The sequence below is a fragment of the Musca domestica genome, unplaced genomic scaffold (genome assembly GCF_030504385.1).
Source record: "Musca domestica strain aabys unplaced genomic scaffold, Musca_domestica.polishedcontigs.V.1.1 19, whole genome shotgun sequence".
Classification (NCBI taxonomy): Eukaryota; Metazoa; Arthropoda; class Insecta; order Diptera; family Muscidae; genus Musca; species Musca domestica.
The window spans coordinates 13,306,042-13,331,902 of record NW_026712245.1 but is presented as its reverse complement, the minus strand read 5'-3'; the positions used below and the strand labels follow the sequence as shown (position 1 = coordinate 13,331,902).

Genomic DNA, 25,861 nt, shown 5'->3' with positions numbered 1-25,861 from the left:
AATGCGTTTTCTAATATATGTGTATGTCATTATTTTTTGAGTCTTCCGACGATCTTAGTATATTGGTCGAAAAAAAAACAAATATGACAAGAATCGAACATGTACAAAAATGCCACAATGCCTGCCCAAAGAAAAGCTTGGTGGATTATCGATCTTATCACTTTTTGATGAGTTCTTATCAGTATCTGCTTTTCGACCAAATGCCGCATGTCGGAGAGAATACAAATAAAAATGAATTTCATAATTTACACGTAACAATGTTTCTTGGGGGGTTTCTTTTCTTTTTATTATAGCTTCTTTGTTAGATTATGAGCTTTTTGATTTATCTTCTGTTGTATTCTCTATTAAATAAGTTCACAAATAAATAAAGTATAATATATTGTATGTATGTACATGTAACAGATTTCAAAGAACATTTCATTTTTTTAAAGTAAAAGTTAACTAAACATAGGTGATTAGCATTAAAATGTGTTTTTGATGATGTTGTTTTTATTGTAAATTCTCAATCTAAACGGACGCACCAAGGGGTTGTATTACATTGGACAACGTACACTCACGATCGTGAGGCCAAACATCATTTCCCCAGATCGAACCATTTTCATACCTTCATCATTGGCTGGTAGTAGCTGTGCTTTTTTATCTTCCAAGTCCCCTCTAAATTCTCGTCACAGGAGTGTTCTAATAAACAATGGTTATGATTTGCGCAAATGTGTCCCATTTATCAATTCTCATGGTCAAGATAAGGTGGAGCTCCAACTCATGCTTGCCATCTTAAAAACTATCCTCATCGTCCTCTTGGACTTCATACATGTCATGACGTACTAGGTCATGTCATAGCGTAGAACTGTTTGCGAGGCCATCTGCATCTTCGGACCAGCTGACTTCCATCGGTGTGCCCGACAGGCTATTCATTTTCTCCATTAGTAAGACATCTTCTATGGACATTCGTGAATTTTTCAATTGGTTTGATGAGTTTGTCGTATCCGAGTTACCTGAAGATGAGGCTGTGCTGACAACATCATCCGACGAAGCCGAACAACTCTCATCCTCAGAATTTGTACCCGAAACCATAGCTTCTCCGGCGGACTCTTGGATCTCTTGGCATTTCTTGATTACTTTCAAGTCCTGGACAGAAGGAAGAGAGGGAAGCGAACGCATCTCTAAGCGTTCGCCTTTATTTAAGGCGGAGGTGTCACAAGTAATTAGCTTAGCACTACCCCGCCTAAACAGGACATCTTCATTTTGTTCATTATCAATTTTTAAGGTTGACGTTCTGGGTCTAATGCTGAAGGGAGAACTGGACGTCAAAGGCTCTTTGAAGTCGGCTGGATCCAAGCTTTTTCGTGAGCTACCCGACGATAATTGTCGCGACAATTTTGACGATGATGACTTCTGCTTCTGCTGCAAGGCCTCACAGCCCTTAACACTAACTGATTTTGAGCGTATTCGGGGGTGTAATCTATTATTAAATTCACTTGTTTCAACTTTGGAATGTTCTCTTATCACGGAGGTGGCGGACATGGACTGGGAGAGAGGATTCGGCCCAGTTGTATCCAATAAACTATTATTAAACGTTTGTCCCGCATTTGCGCTAACCGACAGTTGTTTTCTCATGGAGGAACTACGTTCCACTGACCTAAATGAACCCGCACGTTTGACCATTTTCGTGGCAGCAGCTTCAGGAGTTTCGTCGTCCATTTCCAGTACCCATGACACTGAGTCGGTCTTCTCGATAACCCCTTTAATAACTGGCGAACTCGGTGGAGAAATGTCGTCCATGTGTAGCGATGTATTTAAGGCAGAACCATTCGAGGATGAGCGATTGGTAATTGAGGTCGACGACATTTCATGGGACGACAGTTCGTGAAGTTTAGTCTCCACCAGATGCAGCTGTTCGGAACGTTGCTTCAATTGCCACTGCAGGGCTTCATTGTCGTAGGACAGTCGGGTGCGCTTAACGGTTTCATGATTGAAGGCTTTTTGAATTTCATCGATTTGCCTCAAGTATTCCCTGTTGAAAAAAATATAAAATAAGTGAATCGGTAACAAAAGCGTATCCACTGAACTTACTTCTCTTTTTCCGACTTGATCTCCATCTCTGAAAGCAGCATTTCATTCTTGGATTCTAATAGAGAAATCTTTCCCTGCAAGGTTAACTTCTCGTCGGCATCCCTTAACAACTCTTCATTTTGTTTGGTCAACTTGGAGATTTCCTTCTGCTTCAATTCCAAGACACATCTTAAGCTTTCTATTTCATTTTGGAGCCGCGAAAGCTCCATGTTGCCCACGGCAGAGCATGATGAGGTGTTTCGCGGCGAACAGACTCCACTTTCATTTAGGCTTCTACGCGTTGTACGCAGGATGGCAATTTCATCATTCGAGAGATTCAGTTTATCCTTCAAATCCCGTTCGTTGCTCTCCTTTTGCGACTTGAGCCTATCTAGTTCTTTGGTTAGCGACTTGATGCGTTCCATTAGTTCTAGTTCTCTTTCGGCAGACTGTTGCAAACGCTTCGAGCATGATTCTTCTGTTTGGGTAAGTCTTTCGCGTAACTTCTCCTCGGAAATTTCTAAATCTTGCAAACGTTGCTGTAGCACACTCTCACGTTCCTCCTTGCTTCTAATTTGATCCAGTTTTTCGGAGAGCTTCTTTTCCATTTCACTTCGATAGCTATCGAAATTGTTGCGATGCTCCGCCTCGGTACTTTCCAGTTGTGATTGTAAAGTTGAAATTTGTTGTTTTGCTGCAATTTCGAATTCCTCAAAATTTGATCGGGCTAAAATGTAAACAATGAAAGAATATTTAAATATACTCCTTGTAATACAGAATGATGTAGTTCATACCTTTGTCCAATTCGCATCGATGTAAGGCCTGCAATTCATTTTCTCTTTGCATATAATAGGCATCCTTATCACAAAGCTGATCCTGCAACTCGGAACAGGAACTTTTAGCTTCATCTAGTAATAACAGGGTTTTCTTTAATTTGTCCTTTGTTTTGGCATTCTCAGATCTCAGCGATGGACATGCAAAAGCATCCAACTGTAAGTAGAAAATATCGAAAAAAAATGAAGGTAATTAATGACAACGGGTAGGAGATCTACATCAGGTAGAACAAAATTTGCTAATGACCCTACTTTAATTCCCTCTAATTAGAATATAATGGCGGCACATACCGTAGACGTAGAATCCAAGCGTTTGGATTTATAATGACAAGCATTAGGCGATGTCAAGGGAGTCCATGAAATTAATTCCAAGTCCATGTTTTCGTTGGGAAATACAAATTTGGCAAACATTCTTCCTTCAAATATCCCTTTTAGACAAAAATAAAAATGTTTCACTCTCTGTGACTGAAAACAAACTGACGCCTACGTCGTTTAGACCTAACTATTTATAGCTGCGTTCTATGTTTACGTCCTGCCAGCAGGTAGCGGATAACGCAACCGACACTACACCATCTGTTGCTTTTATTCCTTTTTTTTTTTTCTTATTTTAACACATGTATCCTTCTTATTCCACGCCCAATAGTCATCAGAACAATTGTTGCTTCGTAAATAAATCCTATCGTGTCTAACAATCGATCTCGTATCCTATTGTCATTTTTGGGGTTTCCATTGTGTCCATTGATGCGCCCAAAATGAAGTATTTTCTCTCTTTCTGCCATATGTTTGGTTCCTTTTTCACTTTGTTTCGGTACAGTACACGAAAAGGGACTGGCAGCCCGCAACACAAATAAGATATCTCTAAGTGAAATATTATATTTTACAATAGCACGCACTATTCAAAATTATCATCTGCCGTTCTATGCCAATACAGTGAATTAAAAGAGAAGTGTGTGTAAATTGTATGCGGTGTGAAGAACCTGTACTCTAAGATAAGATGGAAGGAAAATATGTTCCATCACAATTCGGAATTTGAAACATAAACTGTACTCAATACCTTTTTAAATTAGTTTGATAATAAGAAAATTATTTACATATTAGCTAAATTCTAAGTTCCTTACAAACACATTCATGTTTGATAAAAATGATATTGGCAAATGGAATTCTCAAACCAATGAATTACTACCAAAATTATCATGGTCCCATTTGCATAAGAGGATGCCACAGAGCAAGGACATTTCACGTTAATCCATTTGTCGTGATTTTGCGAAATAATTTCTAATATCAACGACAGCGTACTCTCTGGAAATCATCAAAATATGGGAAAGGATGTGTTTCAATATTTGGTGGTATTTTCCCATTTTCACATGAGCAATGAATTGCAAAGCAACTTATTATGTGCTTTGGTAAACATAATGACAATAATGACAACGGTGTCAAAAATAACAAGGGATTTCCAGCAATTAAAATAGATTATAACCCAGATTAAGCTGATTGTAAGAGGAGAAAAATTACGTAGTTTTTATTTAACATCTGTTGCGACTTTGCACATTCGTGTGTCGTAATGTGATCAATATTGACACTGTGTGAGTGACAAATGATTTTTGCACAACCTAACAAGACCATAGCTAAAAGGCAAGTCAATCTCTTAAAATCTTTAACTAAAATAAACAAATGCGGAATGTTAGGTAAATGAAACTATAAATATAGCTTCGCTCAATACCTGGACAAGTGGGCTATTTAAAAAATAAATAAAACTGCCCAGCAAACAATCAATCCCTTTATGATACGTTCGACATGAGAGCCATAGTTAAAAAACCTTAGCCAATTAGCCTTATATTGGTATCTCCCTACTGACGACCTTCCATTGCCTACTTATCTCAAATTACAAATTTAGGAACGTTTGTTTAATAATTGCCGTTCTAATTTGACTTCAGGTCAATGTCGCGTCAGGTTTCATTTAACAATGCAAAAACGTTACTATTTAAATATATCGAGAATTGATTTATGTCGCGTCAGGTCTCTTCCACATTGTTAACTTCATTTTAATACAACAATGGCAATTATGTTATAATTTTTGGTTTCCAAATCTTGGAGATCTTGGAGTTGTTTTAATCCTGTCATGTCATTTTAGATTCGCATTACTTATATTTCATTTAGCAATGCAAAAACGTTATTATTTAAATATATCGAGAAATTGTGTGGTGTTTTCACATGATTATAATTTAACAATTATTTTCGCAGTCTTTATGAGATCTAAAATGTTAAAACTGCACCCAAGTATTCAACGTTCCTACTCGCCACTTACGATATTCAACTAACGTTGGCTCTTTGTTTTTTATGTCAACATGAATTAACAGAATGAATTCAGGCAACATATAGAATGAATTTAGCATTTCAAAACACAACCTCAGGTTTCAGGTTTCATTGGGTATTTTAAGGAATCTGTAATATCCACATTAATCATAGTCTGTAAAGAAATTATGCTATTATTATCGAAATAAATATTGTGTTAGAAACATTCTAGTTTACGTTGTAAACAATCTATGTTGATGAACGGCGTTAAAGGGAAATTTAGAAAATCGACTTCTTTACGAGAATTTTTTTGTAAAACCTGTAACATTTTCATTCGTCCCGTGCAAAAGCATAAACCCTATTCGAAAGTCTGCTTATTTAAAAATGTTCTATTATTCAAGAAAGAAGAACTGAAAACTGAACTAATTTGAATGTTACCAATTATAGTTTTTCTGGTGTATAACGTATTAATTTTATATATATTAAAAAAAAACCACCTCGGATATTAATCATAAATATTTACAATCTTGGGAATTTGTAATTAACTCTCTGTAAAGAAGTAGCTGCGTTTTGGAAATTTACTTTACGACACATGTAATTAACATATGGTTAAACTGAATTGAATCGCGCTACCTGCAACCAAATACACGAAAAAGTATCTACAGGTAAACGGTACATTCCGCTGAAAAATATAGTTGACATTTAACACTATTTTCAAGCAAAACAATAGATTGAAGCTGTTGATAGGACCTCCACTCCTTTCTTTCTTTCAGTGAAACAATTAATTTACAGCATTGCTACGTTGTTTTTAAAACACAAACAGTAGGTTCGCGATAAACAACAACCCTCAAATGTGTACGTAAATATTTTGTTTTCCCAATCCAAAATCAAAACATAGCAAAACAAAACATGGCTGAATGGGGAAATTGCTTCTCTTATCAATGAACCCTTTCAATTTGTATTCTACTACCAACTACCTAGGTCAACAACAGTTCGTGGGTATTTCACTATTAGCCAAAATAGAAATATTGTTACCATTACCAAGATATACCAAAAATGAGTTCAGAAATGGATATAACGAATATTATTTTTTGTTTTTTACCAAAATCCTTTTAAAGCGTCTTAATTCTAAAGTTTTTTTTATTGCCAAAATAGTGTAGAGCTCTAAACTTTCAAAAATGCACTCGAGAAAATAATGAGGTACAAACTGTATAATGTATATTGAATCGCATGTGTGCCTTGAATTCACATTGATTGGAACTTACATCCAAGCCTAACATATCGTGCTACCGACAACTGTTAAAATTATTCCAGTGACAGTTCGTTATATTCTTTACAAGCGTACAAAAGCATTTTGATGAAATTTTTCCAGAAAAAAGTTATTCGTGATGGAATACAAGCGTGATAGTGTGATTTCTTTATATTTGCAGTAAAACCTAAAGTGGCTGTCGTTAGAGCACTCCAGCATTTAAATGTGAATAATTTTTTTTGTCTCGTACCATCGCTCGTTGCAGTGATACTGGTAGCGTAGCCCGACATCAAAGAAGTGGACAGAAGAAAACAGCAACATCAGCAGAAATGGTTCCAAAAGAAAACGCAGTGGCCGAAAAATGGCTCGTGAGCTGAACAAATCGCAATATTCCATTCGACAAATATTGAAAAAATGAGCTCGGGGTAAAGCCATTGAAATTTCAAAAAGTGCAACAGAAAAAAATGGACTCTAAAGAGCTAAAGAGTTGCTTCGCTTGGCCGAAAGTGGTGAACTGCCGAATTTGGTTTTCTCCGATGAGAAAACATTCGTTGTCCAGCAGTTTTTAAACCGAAACCGGTGGGCCACCAGAACTTAAGCGTCGGCCAATTGCCGCCATAACAGCCGATGGTTGCTCTCCGCTCGTATTGACATTGTTGCAGTTTTTTTTTTTATTTCATCCTGTATAATTTAGCATTTTTATTAGTGGACTTGAAAATTTTTCAATATAAGATTTTTATTTTCTCGAGTGAGCTGCTGAAAGTTTAGAGCTCCGAATTGGGTTGGAAAATAAGATTATTGAGTACGAAACTGATTTATCTTCTCTGGAATTAAAATATATTTTCCACCATTTGACTTTCAAACATGAAATCTCCAAAATAGATTCCGGCATTAATATAAAAAACATTTTTAGACGTCATCATGACTAATCAGTCGATCGATAGACCAACTATGGTCATCGTCGAACGTGTAATCGAAGCAGAGATTTATCTGGTCACGGAAGTTGAAATTAGTTGTCACAACAACTACCACTGCCTGCCATCTTTGACAACTACAACAAAAACTGTCCATCTGTCAACCAGTGCATGGACTGATATGAATGTTAGTGACACTTACATCATAAACCAGGTATTGCAGCAGCACTCCTAAAGCTTCTGTGCTCTTGGTCTGGTGAGCCGATTGTTGTTGCAGCTGTTGCAGTTGCAACTGTTGCTGCTCAAATGCCTCATAGTTCAATGCACCGTTACACGAGTGCCGGTTAAGTAGTTTCAATTGCTGCAACTCATCGGCAGCGGCAGGTTCTGCTGAAGGTATTACAACTACGTCATCGGACAATTGCTGGTGCTGTTTGTGCAACAATGATTTTCGGCTAGCATTGGACGTGGACGTCGATGGCGATGACGATGACGTGTTATGTAATTTATTTTGCTGCTTCTGAAAGAACGAAACAAGTTGAATTACGAAATGGGTGGCAGGTGTAGAGAGCGCAGCATGGCTACAAACCTTTTCGCTGAGGTGACTGGCAACAGCTGGCGACGGGGCGGGTGTACTTTTCTTATTGTTAAGGCTCGAAAGAACCGGGGAGGATGTCCTGGAAGTTGTCCTAATGTTTTGTCCAGACTTGTCTGTGATCGCCGCCGCTGGTGTAGTTGCAGTAGCAGCCGTCGCTGTTGCACTGATGTGGTTGTTATTGTTGTGAAGAGAAAGACCATTTTCCTGAAGGTCTGTTGGCGTCTCCGGTTTGCTAGAGTTGCTCTTCGAAGACGGTGGCGTAATTGTTTGATTTATAATGCGATTGTGATCTGCAAAACAAAGAAAAAAGAAACGTAGAAAGTTATTAACAAAAGCTGTTGGCAGCAGAAAACGTGATTCACTGATCGTGACATATTTATCGTTTATATTTGGATCCACACACTACAATTATGGCATCTATCTAACGTTCAAACATCCCACAGCAGCTAAGGGCATGCATGTGAAGTTTATTTTTGAACGCTGCCTCATTTCGTGACAAATTAACGAAGTAAACAAAAAAAAAAAAAAACAAAGCGAACATCAATCACCTAATGTGGTTAATTTTAGGAATTACTTATGTTTCCATTAATAAGTTATGTCTCTATAAGTGTTTCGCATAATTTGCAAATCGGCTAAAGTGGGGAAATCCTATTGCCCCTTATGATGGTAGTATAAGAGAAGTGGCTCATTTGGAAACTATTATATCTTATCGCAAATTTGACCGAGCTCAACGTAAAATGACAAACCAATCATCTAAAACATAAATACTATGGATGTATGCAGATACGACGGGGCCATTAACTAACATTTTCCATAAATGAAAACTAAGAATCACACTGATAACAGTAGGAGTGAAGATATTGTCAAATCGCTTGCTTTAAGACCTAATATTCAATACATAAACGCCCCAAATCGGAAGCGATTTTGCAAATAAAACAAAATATAACATGACTGGAAGAAGTTTTTTGTAGATATCTCGTGAATTAATCTATTTTTACAGGAGTTTTTATACCCTACACCACATAGTGGTAAGAGTATGATATATTTGTGCATTTGTTTGTAACATGGAGAAGAAAGCGAGATAACCCCAAAGTTACTTTTGAGAATCTTCATAGAATCACTTTTTGAGTTATGTATGGCAGTCCGTCTGTCTGTCCATGCATGGTTATTAACAAAATGCAGATTTATTACCCGATGATGATGACATTTTCCAAACAATATTAGTTTTGTCCAAGAACGAACCCTATTGAAAGTGGTGAGAATCGGTTCATATTTAGATGTAGCTCCCATATACATATTCAACCGATTTTGGGTTAATTACGCACCAAATGACCAGTATCCGTCAAATGACCTGCATTTTGGCACATCCGACCGAATTCAATCTAGAATCAAGTGCATCAAATTTGGTCAAAATCGGTTCAGATATAGCTATAGCTTACATATATATGTTTCATCCGATTTGGGGTTTAAAATCCCTCACATATGTAATATGCACTCCACTCAAATTTTATCGAGATCGGATCAGATTTGGATGTATCTCCAATATATATCTTTATCCGAAATCAGACTAATATCAGACCAAATAAAGTGAATTTTGGCAATTTCGACTGACTTCATCTTAGAAACAAGTACTTCAAATTTGGTGAAAATCAGTTCAGATATTGCTATAGCTCCCATATATATGTTTTATCCGATTTGGTGTTAAAGTTCCTCACATGCGTACTATACAGATATATATATATATATATATATAGATATATATATATATATATATATATATATATATATATATATATATATATATATATATATATATATATATATATATATATATATATATATATATATATAGCCTATAAAACTTTTAATTTTATTGAAATTGTGTAGCACTGTAGTGCAGTAGAACATTTTATCCTTTGATAATGAGAAATTGAAATCAAGTCGGATCAAGTACGAAATAAGTTCGAATCAAACACCCTTGTCTATAAATTTGAAATAAGTTTCACTAAAATCGCAACATATGAAATAATGACACATTAAATTCTCAAATAGATTACCTTTTAAATGATTTAATCGTTTCTTTAATTTTCTGCAAATAGTTTGCGTCTGCCTTTATAGCTTATAAACAGGAAAGGAGATATCCTCACTTTCATGTTTTTTATCTGCTAGGCAATTGGAAAATATATGTAGAATTTTTCATAGAAAGATTTGTCAAGAAAGATTATCATATCTTTTTCAAAAAGCGTAAATTTAGATAGAAAAAAGAAGAACATGTTTGGCTCCAATACACAAATCATTAGGAGAACTAGAAACATTAGTAACCACCACTAATTAATCACTAATTGATATATTATCTTAATGTCATAATCACTATGGAAAGCCCCCAAAACAAATCGCAAAGACCGTCTCTTCTTTCAACAGGGAAAGTTAATAAACGACTTCGAACGAAAACGGCAGATATAATTCGAAACCATCAAATCTGCTTAAAGTGGCAGTCATCATTTTGTTAAGCAATTATGTCAAGCCATTTGTACAATTTTGCGAGAGTGAATTAAAATTAGTCCGCACAAAGCCGGCAACATGGCCAACTCGCTTGGTGTCCAGTTGGAGCAGCAACATTGTGGCAGACATTGGTTGCAGCAAGAAAGTTCGATCTGTGGTGACATTTACGACATGTGATGTGACATTTGTCTTGAATGTGACGGCCGTCTTCGATGGCATCCCAAAAACGCCTCGACTTAAGCCTGCCAGCTCCAAACTCGGGAGGGTGATGCGTTGAGCAACACCAAAGTGGGAAATAACTTTCGATAATACCAATTTGCAATTAGCTCATACGAGTGGCAATGAGTGTAAACATTTTTATGATTACTTTTGTGGTATTATCACATACAGGCAGACAGACAGGTTTGCATGAAAATGTGTAATGAAACCCAAAGCAAGTTTGTCGACTATGTATTGCCATGGGGCATATAAAAAGTAATATGTAATACCAGTATGGAGTTTGTTACGCAAAATGGCCAATATGGGATGAACATCAGTCAATTGAGACTATAATGTTGACAAGTTCACTAACTTCTTCCACATTCCATTGAAATTGGTATTTTCAGTTTAGTTTCCTTAAAAAGTCGACATCGAACGGAATGGTGCAGGTGCAATCAGTTGTCGGCACACGACAACACTGCAATGACCTTGAAAAATATTTACCATGACAAATCGGCAGTAATTAATAACAATTCCCGAATTTATTGTCTACTCATACGATATTAATGGCCATTTAATATTGGCCATAATATTTATTGGCAACTAAATCCCATCGAATGTCCTTGCTTCATTCACACACAACAAGGTTGAACCTGTCAAGTGTCCTGTCACACCAGACGCTATTCAATGTCACTCATCATCACCAATTGTACAGGTATATTTGTCAGAATGGCAGACACTCCTTGACGTGTTTTCCGACAGTTACACAGACACATCTATCCACACACACACACACTCTTATGTTACATATGTATTTATGATTGATGGCCCATACAAGACACAACAGGTTAACACCAAGTCTGCCAATCATAAAAGTCATTGAGATAGAGACAAACGAGCTAATCGACTGGCATGCAGACAAATAAGGCGCAGGTTTAAATGTTTTTCATAATCGTTTACAATTGTTGTTGGACACCTCCACCACCCAACGGGTTGTTGTTGAACGACGTATGGCCATTGTCGTTTCATTAACAAAATTCGAAAAATGAGAAAAATGCTTGGAAATTCTTCAAGACGCCTAAAATGGACAACGTTTTTCTATGATGTGTGCACAACTGCATGTGTTGACACAAAAATCCTTCAGAAACATACATCCGATACTTTGCTAAAATTTTTAGATTAATATTAAAATCTAATATTTAAAATATATATTATTCGCCATGTTTTGTCGGAACTTTTTAATAGTGAAGTACCAAAATTCAATCCAAGCGAACTACATTGCTTGTTCCTCTCACCCTGGTTTTTCAAAAAAAAAGTGTTCCTTTTATCACAACATAGTAGTATTCACAACATTTGAAAGATATTATACAGCTCTGTTCCCTGACATGTCTATACATGTTGGTGGCAAGTGCCTTTGAAAGCTCAAAAAAAAAAAAAATACCCAACAATCCGCAAATAATATGACTTGTCATCAAATATTACAATTTTGTTCATTGCAATTTTCCAATAGCGAAACATTCGAGCCATGCAGTCTGCCAAATGTGGCGAAAAAGCTGGCCAGTTATTGCCAACCGAGGTGTGGCCAAAAGCGATGTTTAACTGCAAGCCAAACACGTTTCCACACACACACAGCTAAACGGTTAGCAGACAAAATTATGTGGAAAAAGTTCAAGTTCAATATGCCAGGCAAACATTTGCATGGAGGTGGCAGTGGACATTGTCGGAGATGGCGATGGTGACGGTATGTGAATATCTGCTGCAAATTACCCCAATACAAAATAAAATCTTTCTCGGTGACCTTAGCCGAGTTGTTGTCGGTTTGTTTTGCTCGAAAGGCGTTAATTATGTGGGCCTGAATTCTGTTTTCCACCACATGATGTCATTGCGAAACTATATTGAGATTAATTGAAAGAATCTCAGCTCGAATAGAATGCCAAGAATGCAATCCACTTTCCATGGAAAATTGTGGCAAGCGCACTTGAACGTGATTAGTCGTTTCCATGTGTCTGCTCCAATGCAATCAGCGAGCAGACATGGAGAGACTGTTTTCCATTAGCAGAGCATTTTCAATTAAACAATTAAAGCCAAATCTAAAAAAACAAAAACAAAAACATAGACCGTACACGGTTAATGAGTGCATCAAATCGTTTGCAGTACAACAATCACTGTACGTCATTAAGCTTATATCTAGCCCATTTTTTCTGCTCTATAATCTGCCTTGAGGTCGCAGCAGACGGATAGCATTTGTGGTGGTGAAGTTTTTTTCCCTCGATTGACTGAGGAATTCCAGTCTACGGGAGTGAATAATTCCCTCGGCGCAGTCGGTGTCAAACATTAAAATGTCATTCAAAACACTTAGCCACACAGACATACGAACGAGCAGTTCAGGTGCCGCTCACAGGTCTCAATGAGTTCAACTGCAACTTGTCGTTCATGAATCACACACAGCGCAGGATATTCCCTCAACGCAGAGTGGATTTGCAGCAATCAAGCGAAAGTCATGTCGTCTGCGTCTGACCGACATGTGTCGACAGTATGGTCTGCATTAAGGATTTCAGTTTTCATTACAATAAGATTTGCAATTTGTTCGTCACATGTTTGTTTTTAAGGTGTAAAGCAGCAAGGCTACACATTTTCATTACTTTAATTTAAAACAGATGATTTGAGTGTCATAGGTGCGGGGATAAGGTTTCAAAATGAAGTCTGCACACAATGTAAATAAATATTTCAAGGTCACATAACTTTAATATTTTTTTCCTTTCCTGAACATATCCCTTTCACATGGAAGCAATAGTTCGTGAAATTGGGTTCTTAACATTGGCTAATATATAAATAATGTTATCACACAGCAATGTTGTTTCTTATATTCCACAAAGGTTTTATTGTTTGGAAGACTATCACTGGATATCACTTTCCATGTAATGCGGCCCTCATTTGTCAAAAATCTCTAAAATCGAATCACTTTAATTAAACTCATGATTTTAAAAATTGAAATCATATTGAAGAGGTTATATTTTCAAAATTAAAAATAAATGTGTTTTACATTTTGCCACAAATGTTATTGTCCAGATGAGACCTTTAGGCTTTGCCAAAAAAAAAATAAATAATTTCAAAGTTATCAAAAATAAGATAAAAATATAAATTAGATACCTATATACCTAGACATCACTTTCTTATGATAATGTTATCAGTTTATTGTACAAAACTGTTTTTATTTGGTTTGTTGACCTTCTAAAATAAGTCTCGACAATTTTTTACAAATATTTACGCACTTAGTTTTTGATCATTTGAAACTGAATATTTTGATATCCTTAAACCAACTACCAGAAAGTTTCAAAACAAAAAAAGTGAATTTAAAATACTATATTTGTAGCTGATGAGAATTCTGTCGCCTTTAAATATCTTATAAAATAAATTCTATGTTTTTATAATCTCCACCACCGTATGGAGGGTATAATAAGTATGTCATTCGATTTGTAAGACCTCGAAATATAAATTTTAGACCCCACAAAGTATATATATTCTTGATCAGCAGAAAATTCTGTGTCGATTTAGCGATGTCCTCAGATGTGTGTGATAGGTCTGCAGGACTTTTGGTATTGAAAATTGACAATATGGATCCACATTTTGGCATAGTCCCCATATAACTCTACCGACAGATTTAAGAAATTTTGGGGTTTTTAAGCACAACTGTAACCCGAATTTGCTGTAAATAGGCAGCATTTATTCCTTAAGTAATGTAAGAAACATTCTTGCATAGACCTGCCAATGTACCTCCAGATTTTCGGTATTTTCATGATTTGTGCCAAACTTTTCTCCAGAAATGTTTCAAATTTGGAATTTGCGGGTACAATATCCTACAAAAAATTGCTTATTTGCAGATCCGCGTTTTGGTATAACGGGTAGGAACCGTATGTTCAGTATTGTGATGATTTAACGACATTATCTACAGGAATTGTTTTATATTTCGTATTGTAATTTCGTAATTCGGTCTTCAATCGGTGACCAAAAATTGTCATCAGATCCACGTCATCGTATAGGTCACATATAACGATAGCTCCCTATGATTTTAGCAGAATTTTCAACGGAAAATTTGCAAATCCCTTCCAAATGTTGGACGTTATTCAAAGTTAAAGGTGCCACCCACAATTGTTTAAAATTGAAGAAAAACTTTGTTCAAATCCTTTAGAAGACTCTTAAATCATTGTTTATTTATGAACGGCAATTTGTTGGCAAGAAAGTAATTCTTATCTATAGAATGTTTGTACAAATATCTAAAATTATATATGTATGAATATTTTTGCTCTATATAACGGCGTGAGGGACGTTGAAATATATAGAACACTTTAGAGAAGGCAAACAGTGATGTCAGCTTTATAAAAATTTATGTATGCTAAAAACACGTAGATACACACAGAAATTGTATGTAAATAAAACGAAAAATGCCCCATACAAATTTTATTTTATTAATTTATTTATTATTATTGTTATTATTTCGTACTAAACATCCCGAAAAAGTACATAAAAGTATTATGACGGTACAAAATAGCATACAAAATACAATTGCAAGCAGAGGCATATTTAGAAAGCAACATGTCTCATAGATAAATCAGAAGTTTGAATGGCTTGGCTCAATTTTCCAGTTGTTCAGTTTTGTTTAATACGAGGTTTGTTCGACAAGCCGTTGGTGTCAAATTTAAAAGCATTTTAAATCTTGCATCTCGACTTATTTAAACTTGTGCTTAGGTGTTTACTTAATATATTTCACTGTGCCTGCAAGAATCTACGAGTTTTGCAAATTTTTTGATATCATGGAAAAATATACCATATTTGTTGTGATCCACATAAAAACTACACTTAATCGAAAGCTACACCATCAAAGTGTCGGAAATTTCATTATTGCTCGGGAAATTTCTGTATTCGGGTTAAAATTTAAAAAAAATTGTCCGATTTGGTCAACATTGGTCCATGTTTAGTTAAAGCCCTCATACATTATCGCTAAGTATCCATACGTGCATTGATCAAATGCATTGACCGCAATTTTATGGCAATCATAACTTTACTATATTTTCTATCGAATTTCATCAATACATTTTTCAGTTGGTGATGTCAAAAGGGGCTATATATATGATTGTTCAATGAAATCGAATTGTAAATGGCCATCCTATTTTGAACTTACAGTTAATTTTTGACATTTGCAGATCATACGATTCATTTAATTTTTGTGGTAAAAACATCTATTTTCCTACCATATAATGTTTTGTGATTTAAAAGGAATGTTTTAAAAATCTCGTGCACATTATGTGACTCAAATAAAATGTAAAAGAAGCTCATTTCAGATTCTTTCGGCGTCTAATTGGACACTAACCTATTGTGGTAAGGTATATAAAATGAAAATAGATCTATCCTTTTACAAAATAGTTAACTAATCTGCTATACATGTTGCGAAATCGCTAAATTTTTAATGTGTTAGATCACTTAAAATTCTATCCCATTCATAAAAGCGGGAGTGTATAAAATTCGGTTTACGTTTTGCAGGTCCATCCCTGTGAAAATTGTGAAATGTCGTATCGTTCTAACTTTAAGTCTTTGTTATATGTAAAGTTACATAAGTAATCGTAGCTACGCTTCTTCTTTCCTTCCATTTGCCTAAAATCAATTGATTAACAACCTTGTAAATATAACAATAATGAGCTAACTAAATAATAATCAACTTCGTTTCGGCACATGTGTACGATGAATAATTTTTGAGAATCCAACTCATACTGCCCCGTGCTCAGCAACAAAAATATACCTATGTTTCAGATGTTCAAATTTAATTGTAATTCGAAAACCCAACATTATAATGAAGATTAAATGGTATAAACTTCATTATATACCATTTAGACTTAGAATTTTGTTAAATTGAATTTCGAATTTCTCCATATGCAATAAGAATTTAGCCGGTTGGAAATCAAATCATCATGAAAAATTGAAAAGCTCGTATATCAAATGCAAAACTGGAATTAAAAATTTGGATTACAAATAAATTTCTTGAATTACAATAGGACGGTTTCAAATTATAAATGAAAGTTTCAAATAACAACTAAAATGTATCGAATATTCATTTGTTTTTAGTGGTGAAAATTCTCGTTGGCAGAAACAGAAAAAAAAAACACGAACAGTTGAAGCGAAAGTTAAAAATACCCAATTTTTGCCAACAAAAAGTCAAACATAAAGAAACAAGCAAGAAAACGAGCAAACTTATTTTCTCATAAGTCAAGGCCGAAAATACGGCGGATACTATGTGGGCGTGAGAAAAATCTTTAGGTTCGATGTTGGTATTATATTTGTTGTGGATGTATTTTTGCGTGTTTTTTTAACATAATGGCGAAAAGTGTAGATCAAAACAACGTCCAAGAGAAACATTAATCATTTTTAAATCACTTTGGTCGCCACAATTGTTCGAATTTTCCAAGAAAACCCCAAAACTTACCATCCTCTTCAACAAAATCCCAGAAATTGTCTAACCAATCTTCAGTTTGCCCTTGAGCCGGGCTTGAGTGATCTAGTCCGCTTTGTGACAAGCTTTCAATTCCGGCCGGTAGCTGTGGAGCTTCCTGGATTCTCGCTAACATTTCCTCATCGCTATTTACACAGGCGGGTGTTGTTATCAAGAGAGGAGACTTTACACAAAATTCCCTCTCGCTGGATGGAAGGAAGACGTCATCGTAGAATTCGTCATCTGTGCCAACAACCACAACAACATCATCGTCACACAAGTAATCGTAAAGATATTCATTCATAGCATCGTGATCGCCATAACTGCTATGGTCGTTTTCGTTGTTGTTGTCCATGGATGGCATGTCTTCGCTCATTTCTCTGTAAGAATTTGGTGGACATTTCAAGGACTTGTTCGATAAAAGTCGAAAATGGTGCTTCCATGACATGCTGCGGCTACTATAGGAACCAGGTGTGAGCAACACTTCAACCTGCTCCGATTCGCCATAGCTAATGCGACAGCCAATGTCATAGTAGTCGCTGCTGAAGCAACACGAATGGCTTTGCGCTTTGGCAGTCTTGGTCGAGGGTATCTTCGAGCAGAACCTCAAATATCGCTGAGATGTTTGGGAGATGGAACCTTGACTATGGAAATGCACATTCTGACAGGTGCGTTTGCGTCTTCGTTGACGACGATGTTTTCGTTGCATGTTCTTGAATCGTTCAAAACAGTTTTCAATAATTCACACATTTTATTTACACAACAAATCAATTTGGCTATTACGTTTTGTTAACTAATTATTTGTTTTGATAATTTTTTCATATTCTTTTTCCCACGACATTTAAAATATCAGATGCTGTCTGTACATTTCTTTTTAATTTTGCTTTAAGCTTTGACAAAATATTTTTTTAAGAATTTTTTTCTTTTGTGACTAGCAATTTCTTTGGGCTTTCGTCAAATTTCAGGGTCGTTCGTTTTTTTTTTTTTTTTTTTTTTCTTTGGGCAATAATTTTTATTTGTTGACAAAGTTTGACAAGTATATATTTGGTTATGAAAATATTGAAAACCTTTCAATTTCGATATTTTTACAAGACTGACAGCTCTTGAGAATCGATCTAGCCACTAAACCGTCAGGCAATCTTTCCATCTATCCATAAATCATTGAATGGATATTTGCGGAATGATGAAAGATGCGTCACATTCGTTATAATTCAAATGAAAATAATCACAAAAGCGACAACGAGACCGAGACCGAAAATAAATCGATGATTTGTCATCGTCAACTCGGTGGGCAAATATCTGCGCGTATTTTTGTTTCGGTATCCGCGAGCGACAATATCTTGCGTGCCACTGATTAGCTCAGACGATACTCGGTGCGATTCAGCTGGTGACTTCTTTCTCACCACGCCGTGGGGATACGTACAACAAGTGGCGAGTGGACATGACCGAGACCGTCTGACGGACTGGGCAGCAACATAGCTGCTGGGCAGAAAGCCGCTATGTGACCAATGGAAATCGCTCACTGATCAAACAGATCGCTCATAACCCAACATCGTTGCCAGCCCATGGTGTGTTGGTGGCTAGCGTTGTGATCGGTCTTCGTTTGTTTTGCGTTTTCCTTTTGGTGATCGTGTGCCAAAAACAGATAAACAAATCATACAAACATTGAACACAACATGCATTTGCTACATTGCCAACCATCCATGGGATTTCTACTAACAACAAAAACGATAACAAACAACAAACAAAACGCGTAAGCATCGCAGATATCCGAACGCATTGCGCGTTTCGCTCATCGGCGTGCGTACTTGTGCTGTTTTCAACATTGCTTCAATTGCGATCCATCCATCCAACCATACGTCCCCTCCCCGGAGCATCACAACATACCCATCCATATCCGTTCACAACATCTAATGTCAAGTGGTTGTGGCGGCGAAAAATAATTCAACACAAAACAAACAAAACACACCCTGTGTACAATGCTTTCATAGTTCTGTGCAAATATGTAGCTTATGAACCGGGTAATCGGTTCAGCTTCATGATAGGACCAGTATTTGCCCATGACGGAAGTATCATACTACACTGTTGATAGAGTTGATAGGATGATTTGTGGTAATAGTGAGTTACGTTTCTATCAATGATATTCGGTGCCACTTGTGATTTAACTCATATTTTTTAAAATAAATTGTTTGCAATTCGGTAGTCTAATCCTGAAACCGCATAACAACATAAAAGTAAAGTTTCAATCGTCTAATCGAACTAGTTCGGTCGTCATATATGAAACATTATTTAGAGGTTGGCTTACCTCGTAATTGTTGAAAATCAGAAAAAAAAATAATTTCACGACCAATAACCAGATTGGTTTTACCTGTTTTATTATACACATATTCAAGGAATATTTCATTTTTCATAAACGGTTTCTCATTTTCAACTACATCACTATTTATTTAGTTGCTAACAAAAATCGCAAATTTTTGTTATTTGTTGTTCGTTGCTTATGATGAATGTTGGTTCGTCCGATCGAGGCGAGAGTGGTGAATTCTCACGAGTCAAAAGTTACGCAAATTGTTTCTGTTTGTATGTAAATTTTAGCTACTACTTCACTGTTCAAAAAAAAAAACGGCACACATTAGCAGCATGTACACAGACAACTTGTGTTCAGAAGTATTCTCAAGAGTCTCAATAAATTTCTTCTCGGCCGGTCAGTCAGTCTGTCCGCGTTTATGAATAATGTGTATTTTTATATAGTGCCTTTGTTATTGTTGTGAATGGAAAGCGTTAATTTATTCACCACAATGCTATGACGTCATACATATCTACTCAGACTAGAGTTCAGAAAGCAAATATTCTTTTAACGGTCATCATATACCCAGAGAACTTCCAGTGTGTAGAAGTTCGTCTATAGATGACCAAGGTTTGTTGGGTTGCAGTTCGTCATATTATTGAATGAAAAATCATTGAACAGTTTCCAGATTTGGCAGTCAAGCTTTCCTTTATGTTCAATACGTGTGCATGGTCCGACCAAAAATACGATCAATTGAAAACAACAGATAGGCTGGACAATTGAAATGGATGGATGGATATGTCGATATGATGACGTTATTACACTGAACAAAACAAAACAAAAAATGCGCGACTAGTCCAAAATATAAAAAATCGAACTGATTCTTACATCTTTATATCGGAATATATTAAATATAAATTGTCTTCGGGCATTTGACAGTAACATGAAGAAGGTGACTGCCTGTCCGTGATTGTATATAGCTATTAATTGCCTTTATTGTCCATTTAAGATACGACTGTGCAGTATCTATTTGTTTCGCCTAAGGACGAGCTCTATTTATATTGGTAATAATCAGATTCGTAGTGCGCTCCTCCAAGTAGTTAACAAAAGTTTGAGTATCCTAACATATTTCAATAAGGATATCATTTTTATCTAGTACCAAACAGCATTGATAATAGTATTTAATAATATGCTTGTATTGGTATTCGATCATCATTGTTCGCTCTCAAAATTACGAAGACGGGTGGATGGTCACACAGCACTTGTGGTCATTCATACAAACATGATTCACTTATTCTTTATTCTTTCTGGTTTTTATTGAATCTTCAAGCAAATCGTACTTTATGTGTATTGAAATGAAAGAAAGAAATAATTGCCGTTTATTTATATATATTTCGTTTAATGAAAAATTTGCATTTTATTTATATTTCCCATTTCTTCTGAAAATATTGACATTTTTATGTGAAATGTCATAATATTTTTTTCTCCCGAGCCGAACTTCTAATGCCCTCCACAATTGGGTAAAGACAACATATTTATGCAAAAGTATCTGGATTCAAACGCCTCCCACTTTAAACTACAAAATCCAGTAAGCTCGGTAGAAGAATTGTTGGAGCCATAATATGGGGGTCAACTTTGTACTACAACGATTGTAATAAATAATAATAGTACATAAGAATTAAAATAATTTACATAATAAATGTGAATAGGATGACTAGGACCAATATGGACAATGATTTGACGCCGGTAGTAGAAAATCTATTAGAAAATGTAACTTAAATCGTCAAAATGCCGAATATCCGATGGAACCGTTGTATGTGCGCTATAAGAAAACGTGAGCCTAGATATTCAATTTTCTGCCATCGGATCTGGAACCCATTACGAGCTACAAATACCAATTTTTAGTCAAATCCATAGAAAAATGTGGGTAAAACCAAAAAAATACCGAATATCAGGAGTACCGTTATATTGGGGCTATACAAAAACTTGGACCTACAGATACAATATTTCGCCAACAATTTTTAGACAAATCCGTGGAAAAATGTGGCTAAAACTACCGAATGTCGGGAGGTACCGTTAAATGGGGGCTATACCATGGTAGAAGAATATAGGTAGACACATCGACACAGGTGACGGGACAATTAACTGTCAAACCAATTTTGGAATTAAAAATGTTGAATGAAAAATTATTAAATTTTGTGAAAATTTTTGAAAAACAAATATTATAATAACCCCCGATTGACGTCGTATAAGAAAATCTATAAAAATGTACTTATATTTGAAAATACATTTTAAAATTTTTGACATACCAATGTTCCCAAGCGTTCTTCTGCCATGGGCTTTACGAAAACGAGGACCGATATATCTCATTTTCAACCATCCTAGACACAAAGCAAACAACGGTGCCACATTTTAAAGCTCTACGTTAAATAATGTGACCTGTATCATGATTTCAACAGACAGACGGACATCGTTGAATTGACTTAGAATTTTATGCTGATCATGAATATATATGCTTTAAGGGGTCTATGATAAATATTTAAAGGTGTTACAAACGGAATGACAAATATAATATACCCTCCTTTCTAAGATGGAGGGTATATAAAATTCATGTTTGCTCTAACAGTTAGAGAAAACGATTCTTTTTTATCCTATCATTGGTACTTATTTATTTTTTTATTTTATATTGTACGGATATAGTTTCAGTATATTCCTCTTTACGTAATTATTTAATTTATAAAAATTAATATTTGACTGAGACAAAAAAAAAAGAAAATATTAACACGACTCGTGTATTCTTCCATCTTCAAGTAGCCATTCTTTCAAATTACCCCATAAGCACATCATAATCGACAATGGAATGTTCAAAAGCCTGCAAATACTCAGTGTCTTTGGCAAACCGGCAAGATTCACTTGATTTAGTCAAGTATTGCGGGTCAACTTGACTTTGCTTGTTGAAAACAAAAATAGTAATAAAACATTTGTTTAATCACCCCTAAACACCTTTTCACAAAAACGCTTCAATTGTTTACGTTTTTGAGGTGATTTGCAGTAATGAGATTATTTTCGGCTAGATACCGAAGATACAAACATAAACAAATGCTAACATATCTACATAGGTACTTCGGTTGGAACGAGCGAAACGTGATCGATGTTATCGATCCAAAAACAAACAAAAAAACTGCTATAATCAAAAACGTTTTCATGAACGTCACAGATTTAGAAAAACGCTCACACACACACTCTGTAAACAAACTCAATTATTAGCGCAACAACAGCAACCCGTTAACGTCAAAATTATAAACAGCGTCTTTTTTAATCGACTAACATTTCCACCCACTTTTTACGGTTATTGATCTTTGCGGTTGGTGTTTGTTTTCCGCTGCCGAGTTTTGTAGGAAATACAATGCAGGTGAAATGATGGTCTACATGAGTATGGCTGTGGTGAGTGTGTGTGTGTGTGTGTGAAAAACATTATTACAAAGAAAGTTTTTTTCTGCCACCATTGTAATCAAAGTGAAAATATTATTTACTTTATTAACGTTGAAGGTGAAGACAGCAGCAATGCAGCAAAGCACAGCGAGAAAAAAGAAAATGGAACAATGCCAAAACACTTCCATGTGAGAATACAGAAGCTGTTGAGGATCCATCAATTCGAGGCGACAGGAAATATTGTCCAAAAAGCGCTCATTTACTCGTTCCAATTAATAAAGGAATCAATAGAGATTCCTATCAACCTCGAAAACTTTATTTTAAACTCGATAGTTTGATAACATTTAAGAAACTATTTCAATGTCACTCAGGTGTTATAAACCAGTAAGGAAAAGTCAAAAGTCGGGCGGGGCCGAGTATATGAAACCACTATCCCTATTTAGTAGAGCTCCCGCAACAAAAGAATTTATTTAAAGTAGGTCATACTACCTATCAACATTTGGCTTTAGAGCAGTTATAGATTGGTTTCAGAGGGAACTAATATATAGGAGGCATATCCAATTCTGAATCGATTTTTACCAAATTTGACGGATACATTTTTATCTTTTATACCAAATAACATTGCTAAAGAGTGTATGATATCACTTCGAGAAGGATTATATTAAAAAATATATATCGGAGCCGAGTTTTAACTAAATGGAAACGTACGTCGCGAAATTGACTCCATTTGGGCTGATATTAGCCATTATTTGCACAATAAACCTTAAATCGGATTCTAATATCCAAATCTTAGCCGTTATCGATAAAATTTGGCAGTGCTATTTCTGGGCTGTATCCGATATCTAGTACCAAATATAACTCTTGTGGAGTGTATGTGAGAGCCTTAAACACCAAATTTGATGTACTTGCTTCTAGACTGAATTCGGTCGGATGTACCAAAATTTAGGCATTTTTGACAGATATTGTAAATTTGGTGCACAATTAACCCAAAATCGGTTGAAGATATATATGGAAGCTATATCCAAATCTGATCCAATATTGATACAATTTGGCAGAGGTATTTCCGAGCTCTATAAGATGTCTGGTACTAAATGTCATTGTTGTCGAATGCATATTATGAATGTGAGGGGATTAAAAAACCAAATCGGATGAAATATTTATATGGGAGCTATAGCTATATCTGAACCGATCTTCACCAAATTTGAGGTAATTACTTCTAGACTGAATTCGGTCGGATGTGCCAAAATTCAGGTCATTAGAACTTATATTGGCCATTTGGCCAAATCTTAGCCGTTATCGATAAAATTTGGCAGTGCTATTTCTGGGCTGTATCCGATATCTAGTACCAAATATTACTCTTGTGGAGTGCATGTGAGAGCCTTAAACACCAAATTTGATGTACTTGCTTCTAGACTGAATTCGGTCGGACGTACCAAAATTTAGGAATTTTTGACAGATATTGTAAATTTGGTGCACAATTAACTCAAAATCGGTTGAAGATATATATGGAAGCTATATCCAAATCTGATCCAATATTGATACAATTTGGCAGAGGTATTTTCGAGCTCTATAAGATGTCTGGTACTAAATGTCATTGTTGTCGAATACATATTATGAATGTGAGGGGATTAAAAAACCAAATCGGATGAAATATTTATATGGGAGCTATAGCTATATCTGAACCGATCTTTGATGTACTTACTTCTAGACTGAATTCGGTCGGATGTGCCAAAATTCAGGTCATTAGAACTTATATTGGCCATTTAGTGCATAATTAACCCAAATCGGTTGAAAATGTATATGGGAGCTACATCTAAATATGAACCGATTCTCAGCAATTTCAATAGGATTTGTCCTTGGGTCAAACAAATATTGTTTGGAAAATTTCATTTTCATCGGATAATAAATGCGACCTGCATTATAATAACAACATTACATGGACAGACGGACGGAAATGGACTCAGAAAGTGATTCCATGAAGATCCTCAGAAGTAACTGTGGGTCTATCTCGCTTCCTTCGCCCGGTTACGAAAAAATGCACAAAGACGTAATAGCCTTACCACTATGTGGTATAGGGTATAAAAAGATCTGTCATTTGTCATACAACGTATTCGTCCTGAACACATGACGGCGATCATATTAAAAAAAATAAAGATTTGGCTTTTGATTTAAACAATAGTGATATCCGACATATGATCATATACGTAGAACTACTCGGTGTTGATAAAGCTGATTTTTTATTATTATATTTTACAAAAACTGTCGATTTTAACTAAATATAAGCCGATCACCTAAATAAATGAGCTTCCTTCCAGTGAAACCCAAATACACTGAATACAATGACATAAAAAATGACAACAAAATTCTGTAGGGGTGAACTGTTGCAAGTGAATGGTATTCAGGAGAAGAAAAATACAATTGTCAAAATCTCCCCATTGTCTGACACCCTGTATGGGCTAGACAACAGTTTGAAAGTCACTGCTGTTTGCTTTCGCAGTGAAAACGAATGTTATGTTCTCAGCTGTCACTTGTCGTTAGGGACACCCGCTCTCGATGAGTGTCAGTGTGTCAGCAGAGTGTTGCCATGTTCAGTTGAAAACGTTTGTTATTCCTTCTCGTGTCCTTCTCAACAACCAAACGCACCACTGAGAGTTTTACTTCGATTTATTATGCAACCTCATTATGTTCGGAGAGGCATTATTTTCTCGACAAACCAAAGAAAAGAGGGATGCGTTTCCCCACACTTCCCAATGGACAAATTATGAGTCATCAAAAGTAGTAAGAGAACAGAGTTTGCCATAGAAGAAGAATCGATGCGTTTGCGAATTATTTGATATAAAGTGAAATTTAATTGTTAAACCATTTTGCAGGCAAAGGGGGGAAATGTTTTTACCCCCTCTTACAACAAGTTTACCGGCAACAAAATCGTTACTCGGATATCAAAGTGGCTCCATTGCTAGGACATGCGCATTCAATGTGCTCTATTGACAATAAAACGAAACGAACGTATAAATGTCCTTCTTTTCTAA

General features: G+C 35.7%; 1 protein-coding gene across 1 annotated transcript in view; it reads right to left on the bottom strand.

Moving 5' to 3' along the window:
• Positions 1 to 244: 244 nt before the first annotated feature.
• LOC101892669 (serine-rich adhesin for platelets) overlaps positions 245 to 25,861 on the bottom strand; it is a 107,767-nt gene continuing 82,150 nt past the window's right edge. The window contains exons 6-10 of the mRNA XM_059121349.1: positions 7,927 to 8,225; positions 7,540 to 7,857; positions 2,844 to 3,039; positions 2,071 to 2,776; positions 245 to 2,011 (exon numbers count right to left, since the gene is read on the bottom strand). Coding sequence (XP_058977332.1) covers positions 832 to 2,011; positions 2,071 to 2,776; positions 2,844 to 3,039; positions 7,540 to 7,857; positions 7,927 to 8,225 — 2,699 coding nt within the window. The 3' untranslated portion in view covers positions 245 to 831. The remainder of the gene's footprint in view (positions 2,012 to 2,070; positions 2,777 to 2,843; positions 3,040 to 7,539; positions 7,858 to 7,926; positions 8,226 to 25,861) is intronic.